This window comes from Neopsephotus bourkii, unplaced genomic scaffold, assembly GCF_033783945.1.
Source record: "Neopsephotus bourkii isolate Nb327-2 ecotype Australia unplaced genomic scaffold, CSIRO-AGI_Nbou_v1 NB_1634, whole genome shotgun sequence".
Lineage (NCBI taxonomy): Eukaryota > Metazoa > Chordata > Aves > Psittaciformes > Psittacidae > Neopsephotus > Neopsephotus bourkii.
Genome location: NW_026902109.1, coordinates 11692136 through 11716827, shown reverse-complemented (window position 1 = coordinate 11716827; position 24692 = coordinate 11692136). Strand labels below are relative to the sequence as shown.

General features: G+C 37.9%; 1 protein-coding gene and 1 long non-coding RNA gene across 3 annotated transcripts in view; one reads left to right on the top strand and one right to left on the bottom strand.

Moving 5' to 3' along the window:
• SH2D4B (SH2 domain containing 4B) overlaps positions 1-7504 on the top strand; it is a 64839-nt gene extending 57335 nt beyond the window's left edge. The window contains exons 7-8 of the mRNA XM_061373779.1: positions 3450-3670; positions 7035-7504. Coding sequence (XP_061229763.1) covers positions 3450-3670; positions 7035-7127 — 314 coding nt within the window. The 3' untranslated portion in view covers positions 7128-7504. The remainder of the gene's footprint in view (positions 1-3449; positions 3671-7034) is intronic.
• Positions 7505-13939: 6435 nt separating this feature from the next.
• LOC133223242 (uncharacterized) lies at positions 13940-17875 on the bottom strand. Of its 2 annotated transcripts, none has more exons than XR_009728500.1 (4): positions 17760-17875; positions 16635-16732; positions 15364-15533; positions 13940-14105 (listed from the first exon to the last, which is right to left on the bottom strand). It is a non-coding gene; the product is annotated as an uncharacterized LOC133223242 (long non-coding RNA). The 2 variants fall into 2 exon arrangements; XR_009728501.1 differs by lacking the exon at positions 17760-17875 and adding an exon at positions 17077-17450.
• Positions 17876-24692: the final 6817 nt, after the last annotated feature.

Sequence of the window (24692 nt, the reverse complement as noted above, 5' to 3'; positions counted from 1 at the left end):
AGCAAGGATTAGCGAGAGAGGAAAATTAGCTTTCAAAGCATCCATGGTTTCTTTTTTGAGATAATATTTCCAATTAATATCCTAATGAGCACAAATAAGAGCATCAGTGATTCTAAACCTCTTACCAGAGCCCTGGGAAACCAAAGTTTCCTGACTTCAGTTCAAAGTTTTCAATGCTCATGTAGGGCTTTCTCAGATGTTGTGTATTTCCCTACAGCTGTCTCAGGAGTGAACAGTGCCACTCTTTTTCTAGTTGTCTTGAGAGCAGCATACCATTTTCTAAAGGGTGAAGGGAGACTTTCATTGCTGCAAACACCACACACTAAAGCACTGAACCAGAAATAAAATAACTGGGAGGCAGAGAGAGGGAGGAGATGGTAGAGAGAGATGGTTCCTCATGAGCTGTTAACAGAATCAGGAGAGAAAAAGGGAAGAAAACAGCTGGCTGATAATTTATTACACCATTTTAGCAGAAAAGAGAATTAAAGCAGAAAAGAGCATAGCTGTGAGCAATGTAGCATTTCTCATCTACTCAATGATATAAAGTGCCAGAACACAAATAAGATCTGGCAAAGAATATAATCATGTGGAAGCCTGCAGTGGTTTAGTTCTACTGGTGGGAGTTGAAAGCAGGTGAACAGATTGTTTAGCATTGAATTAATTGATGCTAAATGAATTTTGTATTATATGGCTGATAGTGATGGTCATTCTAACCTGAGAAATATCCTAAGAATAATGTTCACCATATAATACAAACCTTCTTTGTTGCAACTCTGTTTTTTTACAAGCCCTTCATTTTTTAAGTGACAAATTGTCTATACCACCTCATTCCCTAGCAGGGCTGCATGACAATTCTGACACTGCTTAGAGAAGGGGTAGGTGTAACAGCACCCAATTCCTATCTCGAAAGTTAACAGCATGGTTTCAATCTAGAATTACAGTATAAATATTGATTATTGGTATTAAGGTGGCATTTGCTGGTAATGGAATTGTTTATCCTTTCCTGTATCATTAAATGCTCTGAGCTTGTTAGTGTGGCTTGTCTACATGTATTTCTAGCAGAGATTTAACAAGGAAGTAGGCATCATAATCACTAATGGAACCTTTCATTGTATATTTAAACTAAGGCAATTTGGGAGAACAGTAGATTAACAGTCTGATTTCAGAATCAATTTTTGTGTAATTCTTGGCACAGGGCACCTAGTATTGGGATCCTAGTGATACAACTTCACATAATATGCTGTATCATATAGATTCATATTAGTACTACCTTTTCATTTGAACAGAGTTCAAAATTTTAAACAATTAATCTTGGAATGCCTCCAATAAAACTGTTTTTAGTCTTGCAAGGTGCAGCAATTGACATTATTGGCTGAGCCATTGCCTGCTGTTTCTAAACAAAAGCTTATGTTTGCATGATTGTTGCCTGTTTTGCATTTCTGGTGCAAAAATGACGCAATATCCTCCAGAAACTTTACCTTATTCAGCAGAGTATATACGTGTATGTTTCGTTTTAATAATTACTGAAGATATTTCAGGAAGGACCTTTGAGCTCCACTGAGATTGAGCCCTTGTTGTGTTCCTCATTGCACCAACTAAAATTGTAAAAGGAATTTACTGTCTCAAAGTAGAAAAAAAAATGAAAGAAAGAGATGCTTTTCTTTGTTTCCTAACATCACAGAGTGCTTGCTTTCAGGACCCAGATCTCAGTTCCCTCCTATGTCTCCCAGAGGCATAATTTTCCTTGTGGGCTTAATTAAAGCACCCCAAACCTCGATTTTTCAGGTAGGTACTTCTTTGTACAAATTGGTAATCCCTGGGATAAGGTTATTATTATGCTACACCAGTGTGGCTTTTCAATACCTGGACTCCATGGAACTCTCACTAGGACATGTGTAAGCTTCTACAGTAACAAGCAGTATTTTATTGTTTCAAGAAAGTTTAGCTTCACAGAGAGTAACTTTGGAACATGCACATGTATTATTTATTGACATTTGTGCCATGTTCGCATTCAGGATGGCCTAATTCAACATCTGTTCCTGATTAAAGTGAGCATCTGGTATTTCACAGATAATTATGAGATGAGCTCACTGTCCTCTAGGCCTACCAGGCAAATTTGAACCCGGGTTTCTAGGTGGATGGACCTGGTTCAGTGCTGGGTGCAATTCTGATCACACCTCTTACATAGAGTGTGATCAGAATAGTGTTTATCTGTTATACCCTGTTTGCAGGCAGAAGCACCAGCAACTTCCGTGTTGCATCCAGGGATCAGGAAGGAAAAGAGAGATGAAGATTCTTCTAACACAGAAGCATAAAATGGGAAAATTCTTGAAAGTTCTGCTCCTGTTAAACTTTTTCTCTTGCTTACTCTGAAAACCTAAATATGTGATCCTTCTTTGCCCTGACAAATGTATTTGTCATACAGTGAAGGAATTAATTCACCTATGAAACAACCACTTGGTGTCCAGGATATGGGGAAAGACTTTGTTCCCTTGTTGATTTGATCAAACTGGTTGAGTTTGTCCAGAGAAATAAGTTGGCTCCTAGAGAAAATTACCACAGGATGATAGTTACATACTGCAAGGAGCCCAAATTAATTTTGTCTTCTCTTGTCCCAGAGCAAGGTGCATAACTCATTATTCATTATGAATTGTAAAGAATTTGTTTGAATTTGTCACTTCTGGTTGACAAATACAATATTCAATATTTCTGTTGCTTTAGCTCATGGCTACAGTTTTTAATTAGAGGAGACTCTTTCTCTGATATTAAGCCTGAAAGGTCCCAGAAGGAAAGGGCTAAGAGCTTTCTTTGTTTCTTGTTTTCCTCTCTGACAATGTTCCCTAGAAATGCAAGCTTGTGAATAAGTAATCTAACATGCGCTTCTCTCTTAGCAGCTGTTAGTTGCAGGATTTTATTTCTTTGTGTTCCAATTTATTTATATGCATCTATGGATGCATATGCATAGGGATGTACAAAAGCAGACAAATACTTTTCTCCTGGCACTTGCTTTATGTTCTTTCTTTAGGACCTATAAAACAGTTATAAGTCAACAAGTCAGATATACGGCAACACAATTGCAAATAGCAGTGTACTGAAAATTCAAATTGCAATGCCAAACCATGCTAGCCTGCTAAATGATCCCATGTACAGAATCTGTTAGTCTGATAGGCCAGTTGCATTTATGCACTTCCTTTGAAAAAGCAGTAAGCAATTCTGAATCAGAGAAGTAAAAAGCATATCCCACCAGACTCCATCAAAACCCTTTTAGTTATCCTTCAGAAATAAATGGCATAAACATTGTCTCCATAGCTCTAACTCCTCCTATAAACATTTCAATCTTGAGAAGTTATGCCATTTGAATGTCACTTCTGCTCTGTATTTGTTGCATGTGATTTACTCTGACTGCTATCTGCATAACCTTAGTTTTTTTGTGTTTTTTTTCTTGCCAGGTATTATCAGCCGCCAGGAGGCAGAAGAGTTGTTGATGAATAAATCTGAAGGAACATTCCTGGTGCGAGTCAGTGAGAAAATCTGGGGCTATGCATTGTCTTATCGCCAGCAAAGTGGGTTCAAACACTTCCTCGTTGATGCTTCGGGGGATTTCTACAGCTTCCTGGGGGTAGATCCAAACCGACATGCAACACTGACAGATCTTATTGATTTTCACAAGGTAACACTTGCTAGGTAGAGATCAATAGCTGAGTGGAACGGATTAATAATTTAGAGAGGAGCCATGTAATTTGAAACCACATTGGAAACCAGTAACAACCATAGTGGAGGAAAGAATGTATGTATATATTCTGCAGTTAGCCTGGCATTTCTAGTAACATTTCTAGTTTGTCTCTTTTGTTGCAATGAATCAGAAGGCTTTTACCATTCAGTCAAATGCTTCAACATGCATTTGTGTCCCTTTCTAAGCAGATTCTTATACAATGTGCGCTCTCCTGGGCTAAAATGGGCTAATAAGGATTGACATAGCTAACATTTGCAGCATCTTTGCTGTGCAAAATTGGATTGGAAATACCATACAAAGGCCTTTCGATGAAATTCAGCATTTTTCCAAACTTTGATGTGATGCACTTTGAATGTGCAAAAGCAAAGGAGTGGGGCCCTGCAGTAAAGACAGGAACGTGGAGGGGTTCTCTTTTGGGGATGTTGCAAAGGTCATTCCATATCACCCAAAACAATCTTGCAAGAGTAGTTTACTACTCATCTTTGACTTTAGAGGGTTTGAATTATTTTGCCTCTGATTTGTGTTTCTTGTTGCCAGACTGTGACTCAGCTTTCTGATAGCGTAGATTGTTTCCATCATATTGCATCTCTCCCAGATGCAGTTTTAATTCTGCTTTTTTCTTAGCCACCCTCAGAATTTCTCTTCATCCTCTCTTTTCTAGGTCTCTTTCCTTTTTTATCTTTTTCTCACTCATTTCAAACTAATTCTGTTGAATTTTTTCTCCTATTTTTCTTCACAGATTTTATTTTTTTAGCATTCAGTCTCACAAACATTAAACAGTGGTTATTTTTCTTTCAATGTTGCTTCTCTTTTAAATCTTTCTTTTATTTCAGCTAGTTTGCAACTTCTCTTGAGTGTTTTAGTGTCCCCTCACAGATCACTATGACATTATATTTCCACAAGTTATATTTCTACATGGGAGGATACTAGGTGTCATATCTGACCAAAAAAATACACCCTCCCCTAATTTGCTGAAATTCTCTCTCAAAGGCTATGTTGGAAGCCAGTCCCCACTCCATCTTCTTCCTTTACCCCGTTTTTATTACTGAGCATGACATTTTATGATACAGAATATCTTTTTGTGCAGTTTGGGTCAAACAGCTGGGCTGTGTCCCCTCACAACTTCTCACTTATTCCCAGCCTACTCCCTGCCAGCAGGGCCTGAGTGGAAAAAAGAGAAAGCCTTGATGCTATGCAGGCACAGATCAGCAATAGCCAAAACGTTAAACGTGTGTTAACCAACACTGTTTTAGCCACAAATTCAAAACATACCACCATACAGACTGATGTGGAGAAAGTTAACTCCATCCCAGACAGACCGAGTACAACTGGAGAGTCTAACCAGAGCCATTCCAGGGAAAGGAAAGCACACATACACCACGCCAAATGCAGACTATCAGGCACTGGATGTAGAAGGTCTGGCTAAAGTACTATTCCATGTACTTCTGGGGACCCGCGATGGTAACAACCAATCCCAGCCATCTCTGTTCCAGCTCTGTTCCCGTATTTTCATCACAGCTCACCCTAGGCACTAGAAACACACCTATTTGCAGACAGTAGCAGAGTATTTGTCAGAATCAGAATGGCTTTTAATTTCTAACATCTAAAGAAAGCGAAAGTTTTCTTAGCTGTCCCCTGACAATAGTTAACAGCTCCCTCTGCAGTAAGCCAATAGGAGAAGCTGGTTCACCTTTAAAGTCCCCACACAATTCTCTTTGAACTGTCTAAGATAATAGCTGTATTAAAACTGGTTTCTTTGGCAATCACTTCAGGAGGTATCTTATCCTGTCTCTTGCATGGTGTTCTTTGAAGCTTTTCTGCCTGCCCTTTCTGGTAGAGTACAATGTCAAGTGTCCCAAAGCCTTTTTGTAACCAGCTACATAATCTTTATGTAAATGGTTGCGCTGCAGGCAAATTTTCTCTTGTAGCTATTGCTGTATTGTTTGGAAAAGTTGCTGCTTCCTCAGGACTATTTTTGGCAAAATTATACTTCCCCACACCAAAAGTTGCATGGGCTCCTCTCTGAGGGTCCTTCTCACCTTCAGTGAAAATAAGCATGGCTGGCATAGCTGGCATAACTATTTTTTTTAGTTGCTTATACTTATTATTAATCTCACACTGCTTCATTTAAAAATAAATAAAAATGAGAAGAGATCACTCAAGGTGACAGATACAAGGAGGTGTCAACCATTAGCTGGAAGAAAATAAATTCTTACAGAGGAGGGTGTAAGTGAGCATTTTCTCTTCTTATTTGCATTTAAATACTGTGTGGAAAGCAGCAATAACATATCCAAAATCATTGTTAGATCTTTGCATTTACTTCCTCATAACCTTCTCGTAAGCACTTAATTTGAGTAGTAACTTTCTGAACTTAGTCTGAGGTAGTGATTGGAATGGAACCACACCTAGGAGCCTTCACATATTCTTCGGAAAGGAGACAGTAAATTTTCCATTAAATTTCAATAGAAACTGGATAAGTTCTGAAAACATTAGATCCATATAGATCCATAAGTTGGATCTAACATTTCAGATGAAGGATTGCTATTTTAGTCAGTATAATTCTGGATTCTGGCTCAATTTGGTGCATCTAGAAATCTTAAACTTTATATATATATATATATATATATATAAAGTGAATTATCATTACTGTAGGAATACGTACAAAGACCAAGTTCTCTACTTTTTCAGTAAGTTTTTCTTTTTTTATCCATGTTGGTAATCAATTACTGAAATGACAGGCTTGCCATGTGGGTATTTAATGAGAATAGGTGCTATTTGTAAAGACTGTCTTTACCCTAGAAAGGTTAATATCTTTCACTTCTCTATAATCAGTCAGAAAGCTGTTACTGTTATGTGGGGGCACTCAACATTGAGCTCTTGCTCAGTCTGCCTGGGGAAGCTTCTTTCATCCCAATGGCTATGGAAGTAGCATAGTAGGACTGGCATATGTCTGTTAATCCTTGAGAATATACTTTGTAGGCATCTGTAGCTGTTTCTTTTAAGTAGTGTAAGAACTTACAGGTAGTACATATCACAGCCTTTCTTGTACACCAACTGCTTGATTTCACTGATACTATCACAAGTTACTACTGGCATGTGTAAGTAAGAGATAAACAAAGCATGAAGAATATGAATAGTTGATAGAATCCCTTTGATGGCCTGTACTTATTTTATCGAGCATTTATTCATAATTGGTTACCAATTACAGTGGAGTGATGGTCTTTGTTCCTATCCATTGCTTTTTTTAGAAGACAGGGAACAGCTTACACCTTTGATATTTTAATTGATTTTGTCTTTCTAGGAAGAAATCATCACATCCTCAGGTGGGGAGCTACTACTGGAGCCATGTGGACAGCAGAAGAATCCACCAGACTACATCCCTTTATTTGAATAACTAATTCAGGACTAACAGGAATGAATTCTGGATAGCTGTAGTAATAGATAACTACAAAAAATAACTGCTGAAAATTAGTCAATGAACTTCCAATGCCACTGGTCTTGTGGCCAAAATGCATCCTCATTAGAAGGCTCAAAATATTTCTGTTTTGTGTCTGAACTATCATTGTTATTCATATTGCTGACATTCTAAATGTGAGAAGTTACTGGCAGATTACAAATGAGGACTATTCCCAGAAATTTTTCAGGGGGTCATGGCCAATTGCTAAATGCTAAGTTCCTATCTTAATTTTCTTTATGTCTGAGACTGAAAAAGCAAAATGCAGCAAGAAGTATGACTGGGAACTACTTATAGAGTATTGAATGAAGTACCAATATTGGTGATTAGATTATTTTTTCAAAAGCAATCTTTGTCAGTTTCTGTTGACAATCTCATTACTTGGCAGTGCACTTTTGATAAGAGAAGCAGTCTTAAAACATCTTTTTGAAGTTTGTAATTGCTTAAGTGTTTAGATGTAGCTGGAAACTTGCCATTGTGCTTTTGAATTCAAACCTACAAATTTCACCACAGCAGAGACAGTATAAGGTCATATACATTTTATTTACATTTTCATGCAGTGCAACAGCCTTGGAAAGAATTTTCTGTGTAGAAAACAGTCAGTTTATTCTGATGAAATTTATTCTAATGAAAGCAGTTTAATTTGGAGCAACAATTCCTCTCATCACAATAGTCAACATGCTCTCCTGAAATTTGTGTCTTAGCACTTCTTGCAATCTGGCTGTCACATGGTATTGATGTAGCCCTGCATTGTTTCACAGGTAAGCTGGATACTACTGAGGCAGACAATTCAGGGAATGGAGTGAAAATGCTGCAAAACTGTCACTGTTACCTTCCTGTGCTCCTTGCTTTGTCCCTGTGCATGGCTATGTAAAATCTGCTGGGTGTTCATTTTAGCTCCAAACGTTCATTTGCAGGGCAATATTCCAAATAACAGGGTTGCAACAGTTTTCTGTGCAACTGATTTGTTTCAAGAGTGAAGTGGGACATGATGGAGGTAGTTGTGAACCTACTGATTAGTCTTATAGCCATGCCTTTAATAAACAGTTTCTCAATACTTTTTCACACGTAATACGTATTTTGAGATGTAAAGTGGACCGATCCATATGTGTTACTGTACCTTCACAGTTAATTTTTTCCTGTAAATCTGTAAACATATAGGAAAGGCACACCATGTGTATTTCCACATGCTACTGCTTTGGGCAGTCCCTGAATTTCTGTGTGGTTCTCTTTCAAATCCCACCATAGACTTCCCTCCTGAAACCCAGGTAAATCCATCTCCACCCACACAGTCATTTCTCTTGAATCACTGTTCCTTTCTATACTTTGTCCAGCCTAGATAGTAAGCTCATCTGGGAAAAGACACTTGTCTTGTATGAGGTGCTTTATAAGCTTGGACATTTAAGGTGCTACAATAATAATAAAAACCTGTGGTAATAATAGCAACATTTTTTTGTAATTAATTCAACAGTTAACCCATATTAAAGTACAGATTTTTGCACACAAACTTCATTGTTGTTCAAGAAAATTTTCTTTCATTAACGTTTTTTGTGTGATTTAATCCATCAGTGTTTGTGATCCATGAAAAGAAAGTTGTAATGAACTTTCCACAGAGACTTAGCTGGAGAGTTTCTGTATTAATCACTTGAGACACTGGCTCAGGAGGTTTTAAATAGTTACTGTTAGCACCTCATAACAAAGCAAATCAGTACCCTGAAAATAAGCAGTGCTTAGTAGCTGGAGCAGGCTATTCTTGGTGCACAGAGCTCAGGTAAGACAGCTGGGCTTTCCATAGGAGGTAGGCTTACAGAGGTAGGAGATTCTTTACCAATGTGTCTGATACCTTAAGAAATAAAATGAATTGGCAGCTAGATAAAGGATCAATATACCCAAGTGGTCTTGAAATTTTTTTAAAGTGTGATCCTTTGCAGGTCACCAGGGGCTGGATTCTAGACATGGAATGCGTTTCTGCAATTCCAAACATAGTAACATTTACGTAGGCCTCTTGTAGGATCTTTTTGCTCCATTAAATAAGAAGCCTTGTGTGTGTGTGACCTGAGATCAGAATACAGCAGGTACAGGGTATATACAGTTGTTGAATCCACCTGCCAGAATGTGGACCTCAGCACAGAGTAATTCTTTTTTGCTTCAAATGTGGTAAAATAATCACAAAGTTGTTTTTTTCCAGTAGAATATTCACTAAGTGCAATCTACCTCCTCCAAACAGCTCCAGGATCTACCAGCTGCTTCCTCTGAGAAACTGGCTCTGTGCTTGCTCCCTCTATATAGGCATCTCAAGAACCACCTCAGTCTCAGGTTATTCACAGCTGCACATATTCCACCACCTACTTCACAGGAGAACGGACAGAGACCATTTAAAGTTAAAAAAGGCATATGTATCCATAGACTTACCTCTGAGGCCAGAGAGCAGTAGATGGCTGCATAGGACTGAGGGTCTAAAAGTGGTACTGAGTAATTAAGGTGGTATTTAGACACCTAGATACCTTTGCAGACTGCTGTTCTGCCTTTATGTACTATAAAAAAGAAAAAAAAAAAAGAGGACATAAAATGTTGCCTTTTCTTTGGAAAAGGTGCTAGGCATGCTAGAAAAGAAGACATGCAATTTCAAAAGGTTTTTGAAGATTACTGCAACACACACAATTCTTAGAGTGTTTACAGACAGGATATTGAACAACTTGTTCCATAAGGAATTCACATTCAGAGACTGATAATAACACAGCTATTTATTTCTGGTGACACACTTCCCAGCAACTGCTTGCATTTTGTTTAGCTTATAAGAAGGCTTGGGAATATTAGCTCTTGAGTTTCTGTCCTCTTGTGATGTAATTAACATCACAACAGCATCCTCATTTTCACTCCAGAGCACATTTCTTACTTTAAATTTTCTGAATGTTTCTGTCTAAATTCCATCCATTTCTCATTCTAGGTTTTAGCTGGCTTTAAAATAAATCCCTTGTAAGTTCCCCTGCAAATGAAATTACTTGGAAAACTGCAATTTCGTCTGAGAGTTTTATTATGCTAATAAATGTCAGAATTCTCAAGTAAAAGAATTGCTTTTTGTTTCCATAGCCCCACAGAAATAATGAAAAATAGCCAGCCAATTCACAGAGTTACAAGGAAAGAAAAACTCAACAATACATAAATAGCAGCAGCAATAAAATACAGTGCAACTTAACTGAAGATAAATTTTGAAGGAAACAAAAGGAGATCATAGCAAGCAGAAGTTAAGAACAGAAGCTTTCCTTGATAGAGACATGCAGCTGCTGTCAATACACTTGAGAGCTGTGGGCGAAGTACAAGCATGCAGATGTTTTCTAAGCCAGCAAATGCTTCTTGTTGCCTTACATAGGAAATAAATGTACTATGAAAAGGTAACCAAATTGTAAAAAACATAGAAGGTAAAGCAGTAAAGGAGTAAATATGGAAAAATAAGAAAATAAAGGGAGAAATGTTCTAATCCCATTGTTTTGAAGGCATTTTGGATTTTTGCTACTCTGGGAGGAAGACTGGGCACCACTACCTTCCTTTCGCTCTGTAAGTCTCCAAGACTTCAGCTTTGAGCTAAATTTACCTTGGAGCTAGACTTTACACTCACAGTCTGTAAGATTTAGGCTGGTCCATACTGCAGCCCTGAATGCTGCATCTGCTTCATGCTGCCTGCCTCTACATTTAGTGCTCTCTGAAGCTGTTCATCACTGTATACAAAATCGTTTTAGTGCTGCAGCTTTATTGTCTGGAATGGCTAGTTTTATTCTATTACACAGTGACCTCCAGGTCTTGCTTTCTGATCTGTTTTTTGTAGTGGTAGCTATTGTTGCGTTGTAAGAAGTGTATGTTATGGATTTTCATTATAAGATTTCCTGTCTATGTTTCTTGTCAATGAGACCACCAGGAATACATGAGAGGCCTATTACAGTAATTCTAGTTCATAAGGAAAAATGCTACAGCAATAAAGGAAACTTTAGACTTTTAAATTAATTGAACTTTTCTTCATACCTGTTTCACAGTAATAAAATACGGCACACAATGTCCCAAGCTTGTTTGCATGTACCTTTGAAAAAAACAGCTCTTGAGGATTTATTCTTGCTTCTTCATAGATCCCCAGATGCATCTTTCTAATTTTGTTTTAATCTGTTATTGTAGATAGGCATCTCCAGTTTAATATTGCTGTCTTCTCTGAAAGAGAACTGTTGTGGTTTAACCCCAGCTGGCAACTAAGTGTCACTCAGCCTCTTGCTTACTACCCCTAGGTTGGGACTGGGGAGAGAACTGGAAGAACAAAAGTGAGAAAATACATGGTTTGAGATAAAGACAGTTTAATGGGTAAAGCAAAAGCTGCACACACATGCAAAGCAAAACAAGGGATTAACTCACAGCTTTGCATCTGCAGGCAGGTGTTCAGCCTTTCCTATGACAGCATTGCTCCATCTCATGTAATGGTTACTGGGGGAGACAAACACTCTCACAGCATTCTTCCCTTTCTCCTTCTTCCCCAGCTTTATATGTTGAACATGATCTGCTCTTATCTGGTCATATGGTCTAGGATACTACTTGAGTTAGTTGGGGTTGTCTGTTCCAGGTGTGTCCCTTCTCAGCTCTTGTGCACCCCCCAGCCTACTATGTAGTGGGGTGGGGTGAGAAGCAGAATAGGCCTTGACACTATGTTATCACTGCTCAGCAATAAGGAAACCATCCCTGTGTTAGCAACTGCACAAATCCAAAATGTAGCCCTGTACTAGCTGCTGTGTAAAAAACAACCTGTACCCAAACAAAACCAGCATAAGAACAAAAACTAAGAAATTGGCAAGCAGTCATGGATGAGATTTTCAAGGCTACTCAAATAATATAATGCCAGCCTATTACCTGTTATAATTACTGTAATGAAATAATTATATAGTATGAGTATTTACATATTGTTTTTTATAAAAGAGTAATACAGGACAACTATTAATTACTAAATCCCTACTGTGCTGAACAAGTACTGAGCAAAAGAAGATAACTCCTGCCTCAAGAAAGACGTATCTAAAACTTTTAGATACAAGAGATTATTTTCAGACTTACTAAGTAGAAATTGTTTCCAAAGACCAGATTCAGAGTGAGAATTTCCACCGGATTTAAATTACTTTGAATCAAATGAATAAAACCTATTTCTTTGCTGAGGTGAGCCAAGATTAATACACTGACTACAGTAAAACAATTCAGTTTTGAACAAACTAGGAATCTACTTCTGCTCATTCTTCTCCTGTATCCCCACAGACCTGAATATAGAACAATAATGGAGTTACACCACATTTCACTGCAGGCTTATTCTTACAGAATGTCACAACACAAACCTGGTCTCAGGTGAAATGTGGTAGCTCATAGTGGGAGAAATTTGTCTCTTCCTTTGTTTACATAATTTACAGGTTGGAGTTTACTCTTCAATGGTTTTCAAGGACTGACTTTATTTTCTGTTTTGTTATGCCTTTGCTTTAAGATTCCTTTTTCCTTTCCCAAGAGGACAGTGCTACTGACCTCTGTAAAGTAATAATGCAGCCCTGAATGGGCTATTGATTGCAGATGAGGTGTTTGCATTTGGCCAGATGTTTGTGTTTCCTGAGATGAATCTTCTGGATACATACTGTCTAATGATAATGATGTGTAATTGATGTTTATAGCTAATTTCTTGCCATGCAAGTGTGTGTGAAATCTTCTCTTCAAATATTTGTTTGCTGCTAGTGGTTAGTCCTGTAGCTTGCATATTTACACTATGACCCATAGCTAATGTGAATTTTCTGCTAGACTGGAGCCTTCAATGAGTTTGTTTCTTCTCTCTTAGAATTTCTTTCAGTACTTTTAAATGAAGATAACATCATTTTATGTTATCTTTATTGAACATCAGTAACTGATTTTTCTTAAGGAGGAGAAATAATTTCAAAAGAGGTTGGACACCTAGTTTGTTCCAAATCGTGTTCATTTGATCTATGTGTAAAGGAAGCACTTATCATGTGAATGTCTTCTTTAAAGTTTAGCTGCCATTACTTCCCTATTCTCAGTTTTAGTAAGAAAGGTATGTGGGAGAAGGTCATACACTCACAAGCAATGGAGAGAATGGAGAGGAGGTAGGACTGTCTTATTTCATGTAATTTTACATGTAAGAGAAGGCAAAGTCTTGAATACAGTATTTCCTAGGATGCAGTGTTTTTCTTGCTTAGCATTCAGAGCATCTAAGGCTGAGACCTATCATCACTACTTTTCCCTTATACGACGGCAACAGGAGGGTATTTATACTGGATGCGAAAAGGGCCCAGATGGAATGGAATGACACATTACAGTGCCCCAGAAATGACACAGTAGTGCAGATCAAGAACATGGTAAAGACATATTTTGTATATAGGTGTGTAGAACTAGGAGTAATTAGAAATTAATGTCTGCTTGAAGTTAATTCTTTTAATTATACAATTGTCATTAATGGTCAATGCATGTGAAGATGTGGCCAATCTTAATGTATTTCCTATTCCACACATTCATGGACCGTAGATTGCCTAAAAGGAAAATCAGAAATACTTGTCTTCAAAAAGAGTTAATAAGCATTACTGTATGATATTTTGGGCAGAGAACTTTAAATTGTATTATGCATAACTATCAGAATATGAGAATGTAGAAGCTAAACACTATTTACTGCATAATTAACTTCTCAACAAACAATAAAGACTATCCCCAGTTATACTCCTGTAGGAAATGCTCTTAATATTGTAGACAGGAAAATGTCATCTCATCTAGGAGTTTAAGCTTAATAATGCACTTAAATATTACACCAAATCATTTCAGAGAGCCATATGCTGAACACTGCACTCCAGTTAGTAAAACTCCAGTTAGTAAGAGTTGCACTTCTACTTGTTCTTGGTTCTCAAACTCCTCTTCTTTTGATAGCCTGATGCTAATGAGAAATACTGGTTTAATAAATAAGTAAGTAATTCAAATCCAGCTTTATGAAAGATGTATTAAGGTATATGTTTCATTATAATTTTTACCATTAACATTTGTCCTTATGGAATCCCAGAAAAAATGGAAGTATCTAAGATATGACTAAATGCATACAGTTTTGGTCTGACTGCTAGACAGTATTTTGTTACCATTTATGTGCTGTAGTCACAGCACACCGTTCATTTTGAATTTTGAATTTCAGCATGCTATGTGCTACATTAGAACCTATCTACATTTTTAAATAACAAAACAGTAAAGAGCAGTGCTGAGCCCTACAACATCCACTGGAGCTCTTAAATTCTCAAAAAATAATATAGATTTTGTTTTGTAAGCATTGCCTGTGAGAATCACTTTTCACTTCCTCCAGAAAGAAACTGAGGTACTCTAAAATCTTTCATTGACACTTTTTAATGGAGAAACATTCTGTTTCCAAAATGCAAACCCTTGTGAAATTGTTTCAATTTTTTAGTGTAAAAAAGATTAGAATTATCTGAAGGCATTTTTAATTGTAGAAAATATGAAAAGTATACTTAAATTTAACATACACTCTCCCCCTCCCCCCATTTTTCATTCAGCCCTAAAAGAAAATACGCTGCACTGGGCTCCAAAGTCAATACAGATATGCAATGGTTTTGACATTTCATTAGGTATCCATTCTCTTCATTAATGCTAGTTTCCTTTTAAAGAAGAATGGAAATACCCAGGGAACAGTTATTCAAAATGTCAAGCCCATTAAATATCCAATTTGATGCTTAAAATAAATTTATGAAGTTATAAATAAAATCCCAAATAATGTTTTCTCAAAAAAAAAAATAAAAATCAAACTAACAAGTGAGTTCAGAAAAAAAGAACTGATGTATCTTGTTCTCAATTTTGAATATTTTGTGTTACATGGTTGGATCCTTACAGCGTGATTTCCATTTATATATTACTAAAAAGTGTAAGTGATGAAAAATAATTAAATGGAATAAATAACATAATGGAAACAAAGTCTGCTATTCCAGTTTCTCTGAAAAAGACTAATTCTATCAATCAACCGTATGGTTATGTGAAAAACTAAGCCTATTCATGAACTTTTGCAGGAAGAAGGATCTAAGTTTTTAAGGTGTCATTGTGACTGACCACAACAGATATCTCTTCCTGCATGAAGGTCTCTGATTAAGAAAGTTCTGACTACAAATTTGAATACCAAATAGAAACATTTGCAAGGACCCAGCTGCATGCAAATGCAAAACATCCCATAGAATAGCCACTGTTATGTAGCAAAAATGAATAGCTTGGCCTCCAGCTGTTCACCTTAGGTTGGACTAGAAACATTGACTTCATCCAAGGTTCCAAGTCACTCTGGTATCAGCTCCTCTGTCAAAGGTCACTGGTTATGTGAGGAGACAAGGAGTCACGAGAAAATGTGAAAACTCTGGAAAACTTGAAATATTTCCATGACAGGAAGAAAAACAACTTCCTCTTCCCCACAGTAGATAGGAGTCAGTTTGCAAAGGAAAAAAAGGAGGCTTTGTGAAACTGTTTTCCTATTGATGAGTAGACATTTAGACAATTTCTTGAAGTCAATGAGAACTAAGTGGGGAATAAGGATTTCACAGTTGGGTCATTTTTTATTCGTTCTATTCTACAGCACTGCACATACAGTTGTGAAGTGCTAACCCATCTGTTCTAGGAAGTTGTTAAAATCCAACGGACTAAAAATACTCTGTCTGCCAAGGAGGCAGTCAGGGTGAGTTGAAAAGGCTTGTGTGCATTTACTTTGAGCCACAACCTGCAGATAAATCAAGAGGCACCAAGGCTTGCTTGCTTTCTTTCTTCCTTTCTTCTTCCTTTCCTTCTTTCTTTCCTCCTTCCTTTCCTTCTTTCCTCCTTCCTTTCCTTCTTTCCTCCTTCCTTTCTTTCCTCCTTCCTTTCCTTCTTTCCTCCTTCCTTTTCCTTTCTTTCCTACTTCCTTTTCCTTTCTTCCTTCCTTTTCCTTCCTTCCTTTTCCTTTCTTCCTTCCTTTTCCTTCCTTCCTTTCCCTTCCTTCCTTCCTTTTCCTTCCTTCCTTTTCCTTCCTTCCTTCCTTCCTTTTCCTTCCTTCCTTTTCCTTCCTTCCTTCCTTCCTTTTCCTTCCTTCCTTTTCCTTCCTTCCTTCCCTCCTTCCTTCCTTCCTTCCTTCCTTTTCCTTCCTTCCTTCCTTCCTTCCTTCCTTCCTTCCTTCATCCCCCAGACCTATTAATAATGAACCAAATTCACAACAGCCAAGGAGAAACCTGCCTCCTGGCTAATACTCTGTAAAACTGTGTCTGCACCTGCCCATGGTGCTAAAGTTCATTTCAAGTTACACTTTAATAATAGATGATCACTTGCCAAATCCCGTTGTAAAGCCTTTTTATCAATGTCTTTAGTGGTTCATTTTGTGTCAACAGCAAATCAATGAATGGAGTGCTCGAGACTGAATTAATGTTGCTTCACCTGTTTCAAGTGAAGTTTTCAAAGACTAGAAGGATAATACTCAGATTTTTTTCTTTGATAACTTTGTTTCTGAGCAATGGTGCCATCCTTGTGATCAGCTGTAACAAAGATTAAACGCATTAATGAACTTAGTCTAACATTAGAAATGTGCTGTGAGAGACAACTGAAAAATGTGGGGCTTGAAGCTGGTAGCTGGATCCTTGTAAATGTAAATGCTGCAGAGATGTAGCAAGGAACACACTTACTCCTAGAATACTATCTGGGGAGTCAGGCAGGATCTAAAACGGCTTAAAACTCTCCAAGGTAATGCAGTAATTAACCATGCAGAGAGAAGTACAACGAGGTCATGAACTGAGTTCCTGTATTTAAAACTGCAGGAGTAGCCTGTATTGTCAGAATAATCCCACAGCACTGCAGGAATAATACCAACCATCGCACCCACCTCAGAACAGCTTGTGAAGTACAAATGTCTTGTTTGTCAACTCAACACAGAAGGGGTACCTGGGCTGCCACTGCTTAAATCCTGCTAGTCTGTATCTATCACAGGTGAAGAAACTTACAATCTTGAGAAGTTTCAGCAACCCTTACATCATCTTGGAGCCACCTGTACAGCAAAGCAATTGAACTGTTTCATTGCCTTGTAGAAATGATTTCTTTGTGATCCTCAAAGCCACGTGAAGTAATTACATGGGATTTCTCATTAATTTTGCTACTATAGATGACTACAAAGTATATGACAAACGAAAATTACTTTTACTCAAGCTTAAATAGCCTAGGAGGAAACACAAACCTTTTCCTGACAGTTTAGCTCCAGGTTTATGCATGCATAGGTAGAGCTGAGGCTGCGTGTTGTCTATCATGGGGCGCACCGGTACAGCAGGGTGGCACTGCTGAGGGCAAGCGGATCACAGGGGCGATCGCAGAGCTGGGCACAGGCTCATTGACGGGGAAGACCTAGTGCGTAAAACGTGAGGGCAGCACCAGCCTGGGGCATGATTCAGGCAAGACGGTTGTTCTGGAGAGTTCCTTAAAGTTAAACCTCCCCACAGATCGCGGCTTTCTGTTGGTTTTTAGATTCCTCCGCGTCTTTTTGAGAACAATTACGGTTTGAATGCTAAAGCTCACCTGCTTGTTGAACGGCCCCGCTCACGCAGCCCGGCTAACGGCCGCCCCTCAGGGGCCCCTCCCCGCCCTCGCGCGGTTTCCAGGTCTCTCAGCTGAAAAGGCCGGGTCGGTTGTGGCTGCCATCCTCTGCCTCCTTCCGTCCTTGCCACCATCGGCCCGGGAGCCCCGCGGCACGTGAAAGGCCGCTTCATTTTGGCCTTTCCCCGATGAGACCGTTAGAGTTAACGCTTGAAATCTATTATTATTTTAGCCATTACGAAAACAAAACAGCGTTTTTGGAAGGGAGAGAAAATAAAGGGATAAGTAAAACAGTGCTTCTTTTGCATTGTGTAAAGTTAATTGAATTGACCTATATTGACCTGAATTTGTCTGGATTGATTGCCAGGTTTTCTTTGTGTCACCAGTTTTGACAGACTTGATTGTCCTCCCAGTGTCTCAGTGAGGCAGCTGCGGGGAAGAACCATGTCCTCTAGCTCACTGTGTGAATTTAGGATGAGGTGCTTTGGCACTATCAAAGTGGCTGAAGGAGCTGGCAGCTACAGAAGCAGTGGAGGAGGATGAGGGCTGGAGCTGTTGTGGCTTAGTTTGCTCATGAGTGCTCCAAAGTGAAGCTTCGGAGGTTGAGGGCTTAGTCTTGTAGGTTTACTGGAGAAGACAAAATCAACAGTAGTTTTCATCTGCCAGAAGCCTCCTATGTACTGAGCCTGAAATGCAGGCCTGATAAAAACTTTTTCCGCGAGCTGATTTCTCTCAGATGATAATTTACAGACTGACACGATAACACAGGCAGCAGGAAATACATGGAGGAATGCTGAACTATTCTGGTTAAAGAACTCTTTAGCTACTGGAGAAGACTCACTCAGTTGTGCTACATGTGGCTGCACAACAGAAATGGGAAGACCATAAGGAAGGAAGCTGCTATATTGCCTCCAAAGGGGAAGGAACCATCTTCTCCAACAACATTAACCTGATGAAGGTGGACTGGAAGGTAAGATGCATTTTTTGTTGTTGTTTGGCTTAACTTCCCAAAATTGCTAGGGTAATGGTACTGGAATGCAGGAAAGATATTGGCTGAGTTTTGAAAGAGGAAACCCCTCAGTGGTTGCTGAGGAGGTTAGTGTTCACTGGCCCATGTGTTAAACCAAGTCTAAAGCTCAAGTTTGACCTAGAAGGAATCTAAAGGAAAAAAAAAATAAAAATTCCAGCATGTTTGTATCTCCATGAGTCACTAAAACAAAATCAAATATTAGTTTAGGATTGAGGTTAGTTACAAAATGCAAATGCTTTCCAGTGTTTCCAGTGAGCGTTGGATCAGATCTGGAATGCAAAAGAAGATAAATCTGCTTTCTCAACTTCACAGTCACAGCTGGCACACACATTTAGAAGGGCAGCTTGTGTTTCCATTAATGGAACTGGTTTTGTTCAACGAAATAAAGTGTATCAGTCTCTGGAAATACAAATTTAAATCTTATCACTAGCAGCTTTCTCGACACAGCACTAAACCCAATTTCATATACAGAAGAGGGAAAACTGTCTGAAGACTTGAAAATGTCAAAATAAGAAATTGCTAAAATAGAATTGTTGTGGTAGAGAAAGTAGAGTGGCAAACAACTATGTTCTGGTTGATTTGACATGCTTTGATACAGTTTATAGACTTTCAAAAAACAGGATTATTTAATACATACTGAAATAATGCTCAGTAATAAAGCTTGAGCATAACAAGAAATAATTGTAAATAGCTACCAAGAATACAGTGATGCCTGTTTTTCACAATGACATTATTCTATCTTGATTTCTTTTTCTAAGGTGATCTCAATATGCATCTTTTTAGTACCGAAGAAGAAGCTAAAGAATATCTAATTGAATTTGCATTTTCTTAAATAGTTCAGATGAAATGTTGATGCTTATTTATTATTTTGTGGATTTTTTCCATGTTAATTTAATTTTCAACAAAATAAGGAGTACAATAGAGAAAATGAAACGTAGACATAGGATATTGTAATTGTGGTTGATTAGAAACAGCAGGTAAAAGATGAAGACTCTCCTGCCTTCATTCTGCACAGCACAACATGAGTTAAAAAGTCACCCATGACATGAAAGAAACTCCTTTTAGCTCACAATGGAAGAACTGTAGAATCACAAAATAATTTAAGGTTTTAGAGTGTCTTTGGAAGTCATGTTTGTACTAAAATTTTAGGATGGCTTCCCTGGATTTATGTGAAGTTTGCTCCATTTTATTTTATTCTTTCAGCATGTGGGATTATTTTATTTTTTATTCTGCAGGACTATAACTAATTTATTGGTATATAACCAATACATTTTCACATCTGTCCTTGTGCATTTCTTTCAGATTTTTATTCTTGGCGCTCATCTTTCAGTAAGGGTTTTGCCTTACGCTCTTTTATTTTATCACAGATTACACCAGAGCTGCTGGAATTCATTGTGTGTGAATAGGGGCACAAGTTCTACTGAAAGAGGCTGAAAAATATTTTACAGAAGCTAGCTGGGCATTCTTGCCATGTTTGCAGTATTAAAACTCATTATATGTATGTAATAGAGGTGTTTGTGGTTGGTCTTGTTTTTTTTTTTTTATTTATTTAAAAATATATTTGATGGATAACAGAGGATTTGTTGAAGGCTTCATTTTAGTGTAGGCAGGTAGAGTTTCTTCTTTAAGCTGTATATTTTACAGTGACTGCTGTTGCAGTTCTGATAAAACGCTGTTGCATATGAGTTCTGTAACAGCTACAGATGTGACTGCAAAAGTGTCTGGCATCTTAGGAGGTAAATAAAAAAAAAAAAGGCAGCCCATTTCTAACCAGAGAATGCAAGGAAGGAATTTGTCACTATTGACAACAGGGAAATAAATATTACAATAGATTTATGTCTACCCAATGAATCTATATTAGCATCTGAGTGATGTCCTGTCTCAGGAAGACTCATAGACCAGTGTTATTAGCTTCCTTGATGGTGATCTTTCCTTTCAGGCAGTGACTCTGTGGTGTGAAATTGACATCTTGTTTATTGTTTTTCTTGTGTTCTTTCACTTCCTAAAGGAACAAGAGTATTATTACATTATACTATGGTAAAAAAAAGAAAAAAGTCTTAGTTGCATGTCCAGATCTAGGCTCCAAAATTCACATTTTGGCACTACAATAGAAGTAGCCAAACTGAAGTCTCAGACATTGTACATAACTTTATATGTACAGTGTATGTGCATCATATTGGAAAAATTGTTTGTATAAATGCAAAATAATAAATTTGGAGCCTGTGTTGAGGTACAGAAGGTGCTACAGTTCTTGTCTATCTATTTAGACACACATTATGGGAGTTCCTCATCAACAGTAATTATAAGACTATAAAGGAGCTATGCTTTCTGGAACATAAACAGTTAATTGTAGCACAGCTCAGCCTATGAGCTGGTTCAGTGTTTCTACTTGATTATTCTTGTTGCTCAGTTTTCCAGGCCCAGGATCTCCTGCTTTTTTTTCAGAGATACAGGTATCTTTCACTTCTTGATTCTTCTAATGTTTGTTTCTTGTTTTTTTTTCCTACGGTCTGGTGTTTGCCAGTAAGTTTAGTCACTTGAGTACACCATTAAAGCGTGCTTGAAGAATTCATTTGGAAACTATGCTAGAATAGTAATTATAGAAAAGTTACTGTAGAAAAGTAGAGGAAAAAAAAACCCCTCAGATAATTTAGTTAAATAAAAGAAATCAATTTCAGGCAAACTGAAGTAGTTCTGGGTTTATGTATAACAATACCATAACTCTTTTGAAATTTAAGAAAAGCTCAGTGTCTCCAGTTCCAGTCTCCCCTTAGGCTCTCCTAAATTCTTGGTTCTTACTAGCTTTGAACTGAGTGATTAAGGAATGCTCTGTTAGTGCCTGCCTAATCCAGAACTCCTGGAAATCCATGCAAGTCTGCTTTTATCTTAGTTTTCCAACTTGTTAAATGTCTCATAGACAAAGATATATAAAGAATGGGAAGTGTCAAAAGAAGACCTTTCTAGGAGTAAATATGATGGACCCTAAAGATGTGAATTCCATGAAACAATTTCAGATGAGAGTCTGAACTTCTGTGTTTCATATAAAAATGGTTGAGCTTTTTGACAACAGCCAATCTCTTAATGAAAATGTTCTTATGTATTTTTGAATCTATCCTGCTGCTTTAGATGGCAAGTCCTTTAATAACTCTTCAGAATATATCGAAATGCTATGCTGTGCTGAAAGCCTACTTTTTTTCCCTTTGGATCCTAGCTTAAAAGTGAATGCTGCACAGTAGGATATCGTTTTGGATTACAGAACAAGAGCTCCAAATGTCAGTGGTAAATAATCAGCAAATCTCTCATTATCAATAAAATGGTCCTGATATTCAGGAAAAAGCCATTCGTTAATACTTCAAATTCATATCCTCACAAACCTTTTATCTTGTAGCAATCCCACCCGCACCAAACAAAATACAGTTTAATACAAGAGGAATCTTTTGTTTTTTTTTCATGCCTAATAAACTCGAGTTAAGGGTTTAGAAACTCCTGCTGGACAAGGGACTTACTTTGATTTTAATAGTGTTTTAAATGAAACTATTTGAAGATGTTTTTAATTCCCCATCTTTCATGACTGTAAAAGATACAAAATCCTTTAATATGTGTTCAGGTACCATTTATTTTCTGAATAACTGTCTATTATTGTTTATGAAACTGTTTTGCTCTGAATAGTAGCTTGAATGTCACTAAATTAATCATGTGCTTAGTTACCTTATTCATTTACACATATGTCTTAAAAGCTCTCTACCTTGCATGAAGTGTAAAAACCACCTCTCTATTGTTACTTGTGTGGAAATTGTAAGTCAATAGGTCTAAAGCCAGTATTTCTGCAATGTAGGTCAGCTGTAAAATTCCCATTGACTTAATTGCCAGAGAAGCTAGACCTGTATGAGAAGCAGAGAAAGTCAGTAAAAAAAACCACTATGTGAAAATGTGTTGATATTTAAGACAAAGTGTGAGCATAGTGGTAGGCATTGGTGTTGGACTGAGAATATCCACTTGTTTAACTGCAGTTTTGGGTGTTCAGTGCCACGTTAATGTACAGTTCATTAAGGTTCTGTAGATTTTTGTGACTGGGAAGATGATTTTGACTTTATGCTTTTGACTTACCTACTGAGGTTTTCTGACTGTTGATTAGGTAGCTGTTTATGGGAAATCCTATTAATGTAAGACAGCCCATCTTACATTAACTTCCATAGGTCATCGACCTGAACTGAGCTGTCCTTGACTGAATGACTCACAAGAGAGAGTCTAAGTATCTGGTGCAAGCTGCTAGCTGTTCAATCATATGTGAAGTATTAGGAGAGCTTCTAAAATATAACTGGTTTTAAAAAAAAAAAGTTTACCAGGAGGTAAGTGGATCTGTAATTTTTTTGCCAAAAGTGTAACAATGAAAGTGATCTTATAAAATCATCTCCTAACTACACCTTAAGTATTGTTTCTTACAAGTAAACACTCAGTAACATGCAAGTTACTGAAAAGTAACTTGCATGTTACTGGGTGTTTACTTTGAAGAGGTCTTCAAATACAGTTGTTTTTGAAAGGAAATGTGTCACAAATTTTTGAATCAAAACTGTCTAAATCTAGATTAGAGAAGAGATTCAGGGCAACCCTGCAGAGAAGGACTTAGGGGTTTTGGTAGGCAAGAAATTGAACATGAGCTGGTAGTGTGTGCTTGCAGCCCAGAAAGCCAAACGTATCCTGGACTGCATCAAAAGGAGCGTGACCAGCAGGTCAAAAGAGGTGATCCTGCCCCTCTACTCTGCTCTCGTGAGACCTCACTTGGAATATTGTGTGCAGTTCTGGTGTCCTCAACATAAAAAAGGACATGAAACTGTTGGAACAAGTCTAGAGGAGGGCCACGAAGATATCAAGGGACTGGAGCACTTCCTGTATGATGACAGGCTGAGAAAGTTGGAGCTGTTCAGCCTAGAGAAGAGAAGGCTGCGTGGAGACCTCATAGCAGCCTTCCAGTATCTGAAGCAGGGCTATAGGGATGCTGGGGATGGACTGTCGTGATAGGACAATGGGTAACAGGTTAAAACTTAAACAGGGGAAGTTTAGTTTGGATATAAGGAAGAAGTTCTTTACTGTAAGGGTGGCAAGGCACTGGAATGGGTTGCCCAAGGAAGCTGTGAGTGCTCCAGTCATGGTGGTGTTGAAGGCTGGGTTGGGCAGAGCCTTGGTTGGCATGGTTTAGTGTGAGGTGTCCCTGCCCATGGCAGGGGGGTTGGAACTAGATGATTTTAAGGTCCTTTCCAGCCCTATCTCTTCTGTGATTCTATGATTCCAGAAATGATCCAGTCTGAGTAGAGCAGTGCCACAAACATCTGTCAAAGTTGTTCTCAAATACCAAAGTATTTCGAAATCAGATTCATGAATAGTACCTAAGTTTCAATCATATGCATTTTTTTTTAATAACATATTCCGTGCTGCTGCTGAAAGTTAGTAGATCTCTGGTTGACTTCAATAAAGCCTGGACTGTCTGCACAGCTTTTTTTTTTTTTGCCAATCTTACGGTTCCTAAAAGTATTTTATGATTCTTTTTCTACTTTCTTTTTCCTTCTAAACTTCCAGTCATGGTCTATAATTGAGCAGTCAGTAATGTTGGCAGTGTATTGCACAGTCGAATTTGAAGCACTTTCTGCTACAAGTACAGGTTAGAAGATTACAGTGGTATGGCTCGTTTAGCACTTAAGCAGAGTTGGAAACAGCTAGGGCTGGACTTATTTAAATAACTCCATGACATAGTGTGCACAATGTAGAAGGGAGAGCTTAAGGTATAAAAAAAGGGGCTCTAAGATTTGATGATCATCACAAGAGCTTCTCTAAGATATACAAGTAAATGCATGTCAAGCTATTTCCATAGTCTATGCCTTGCGTCTCAT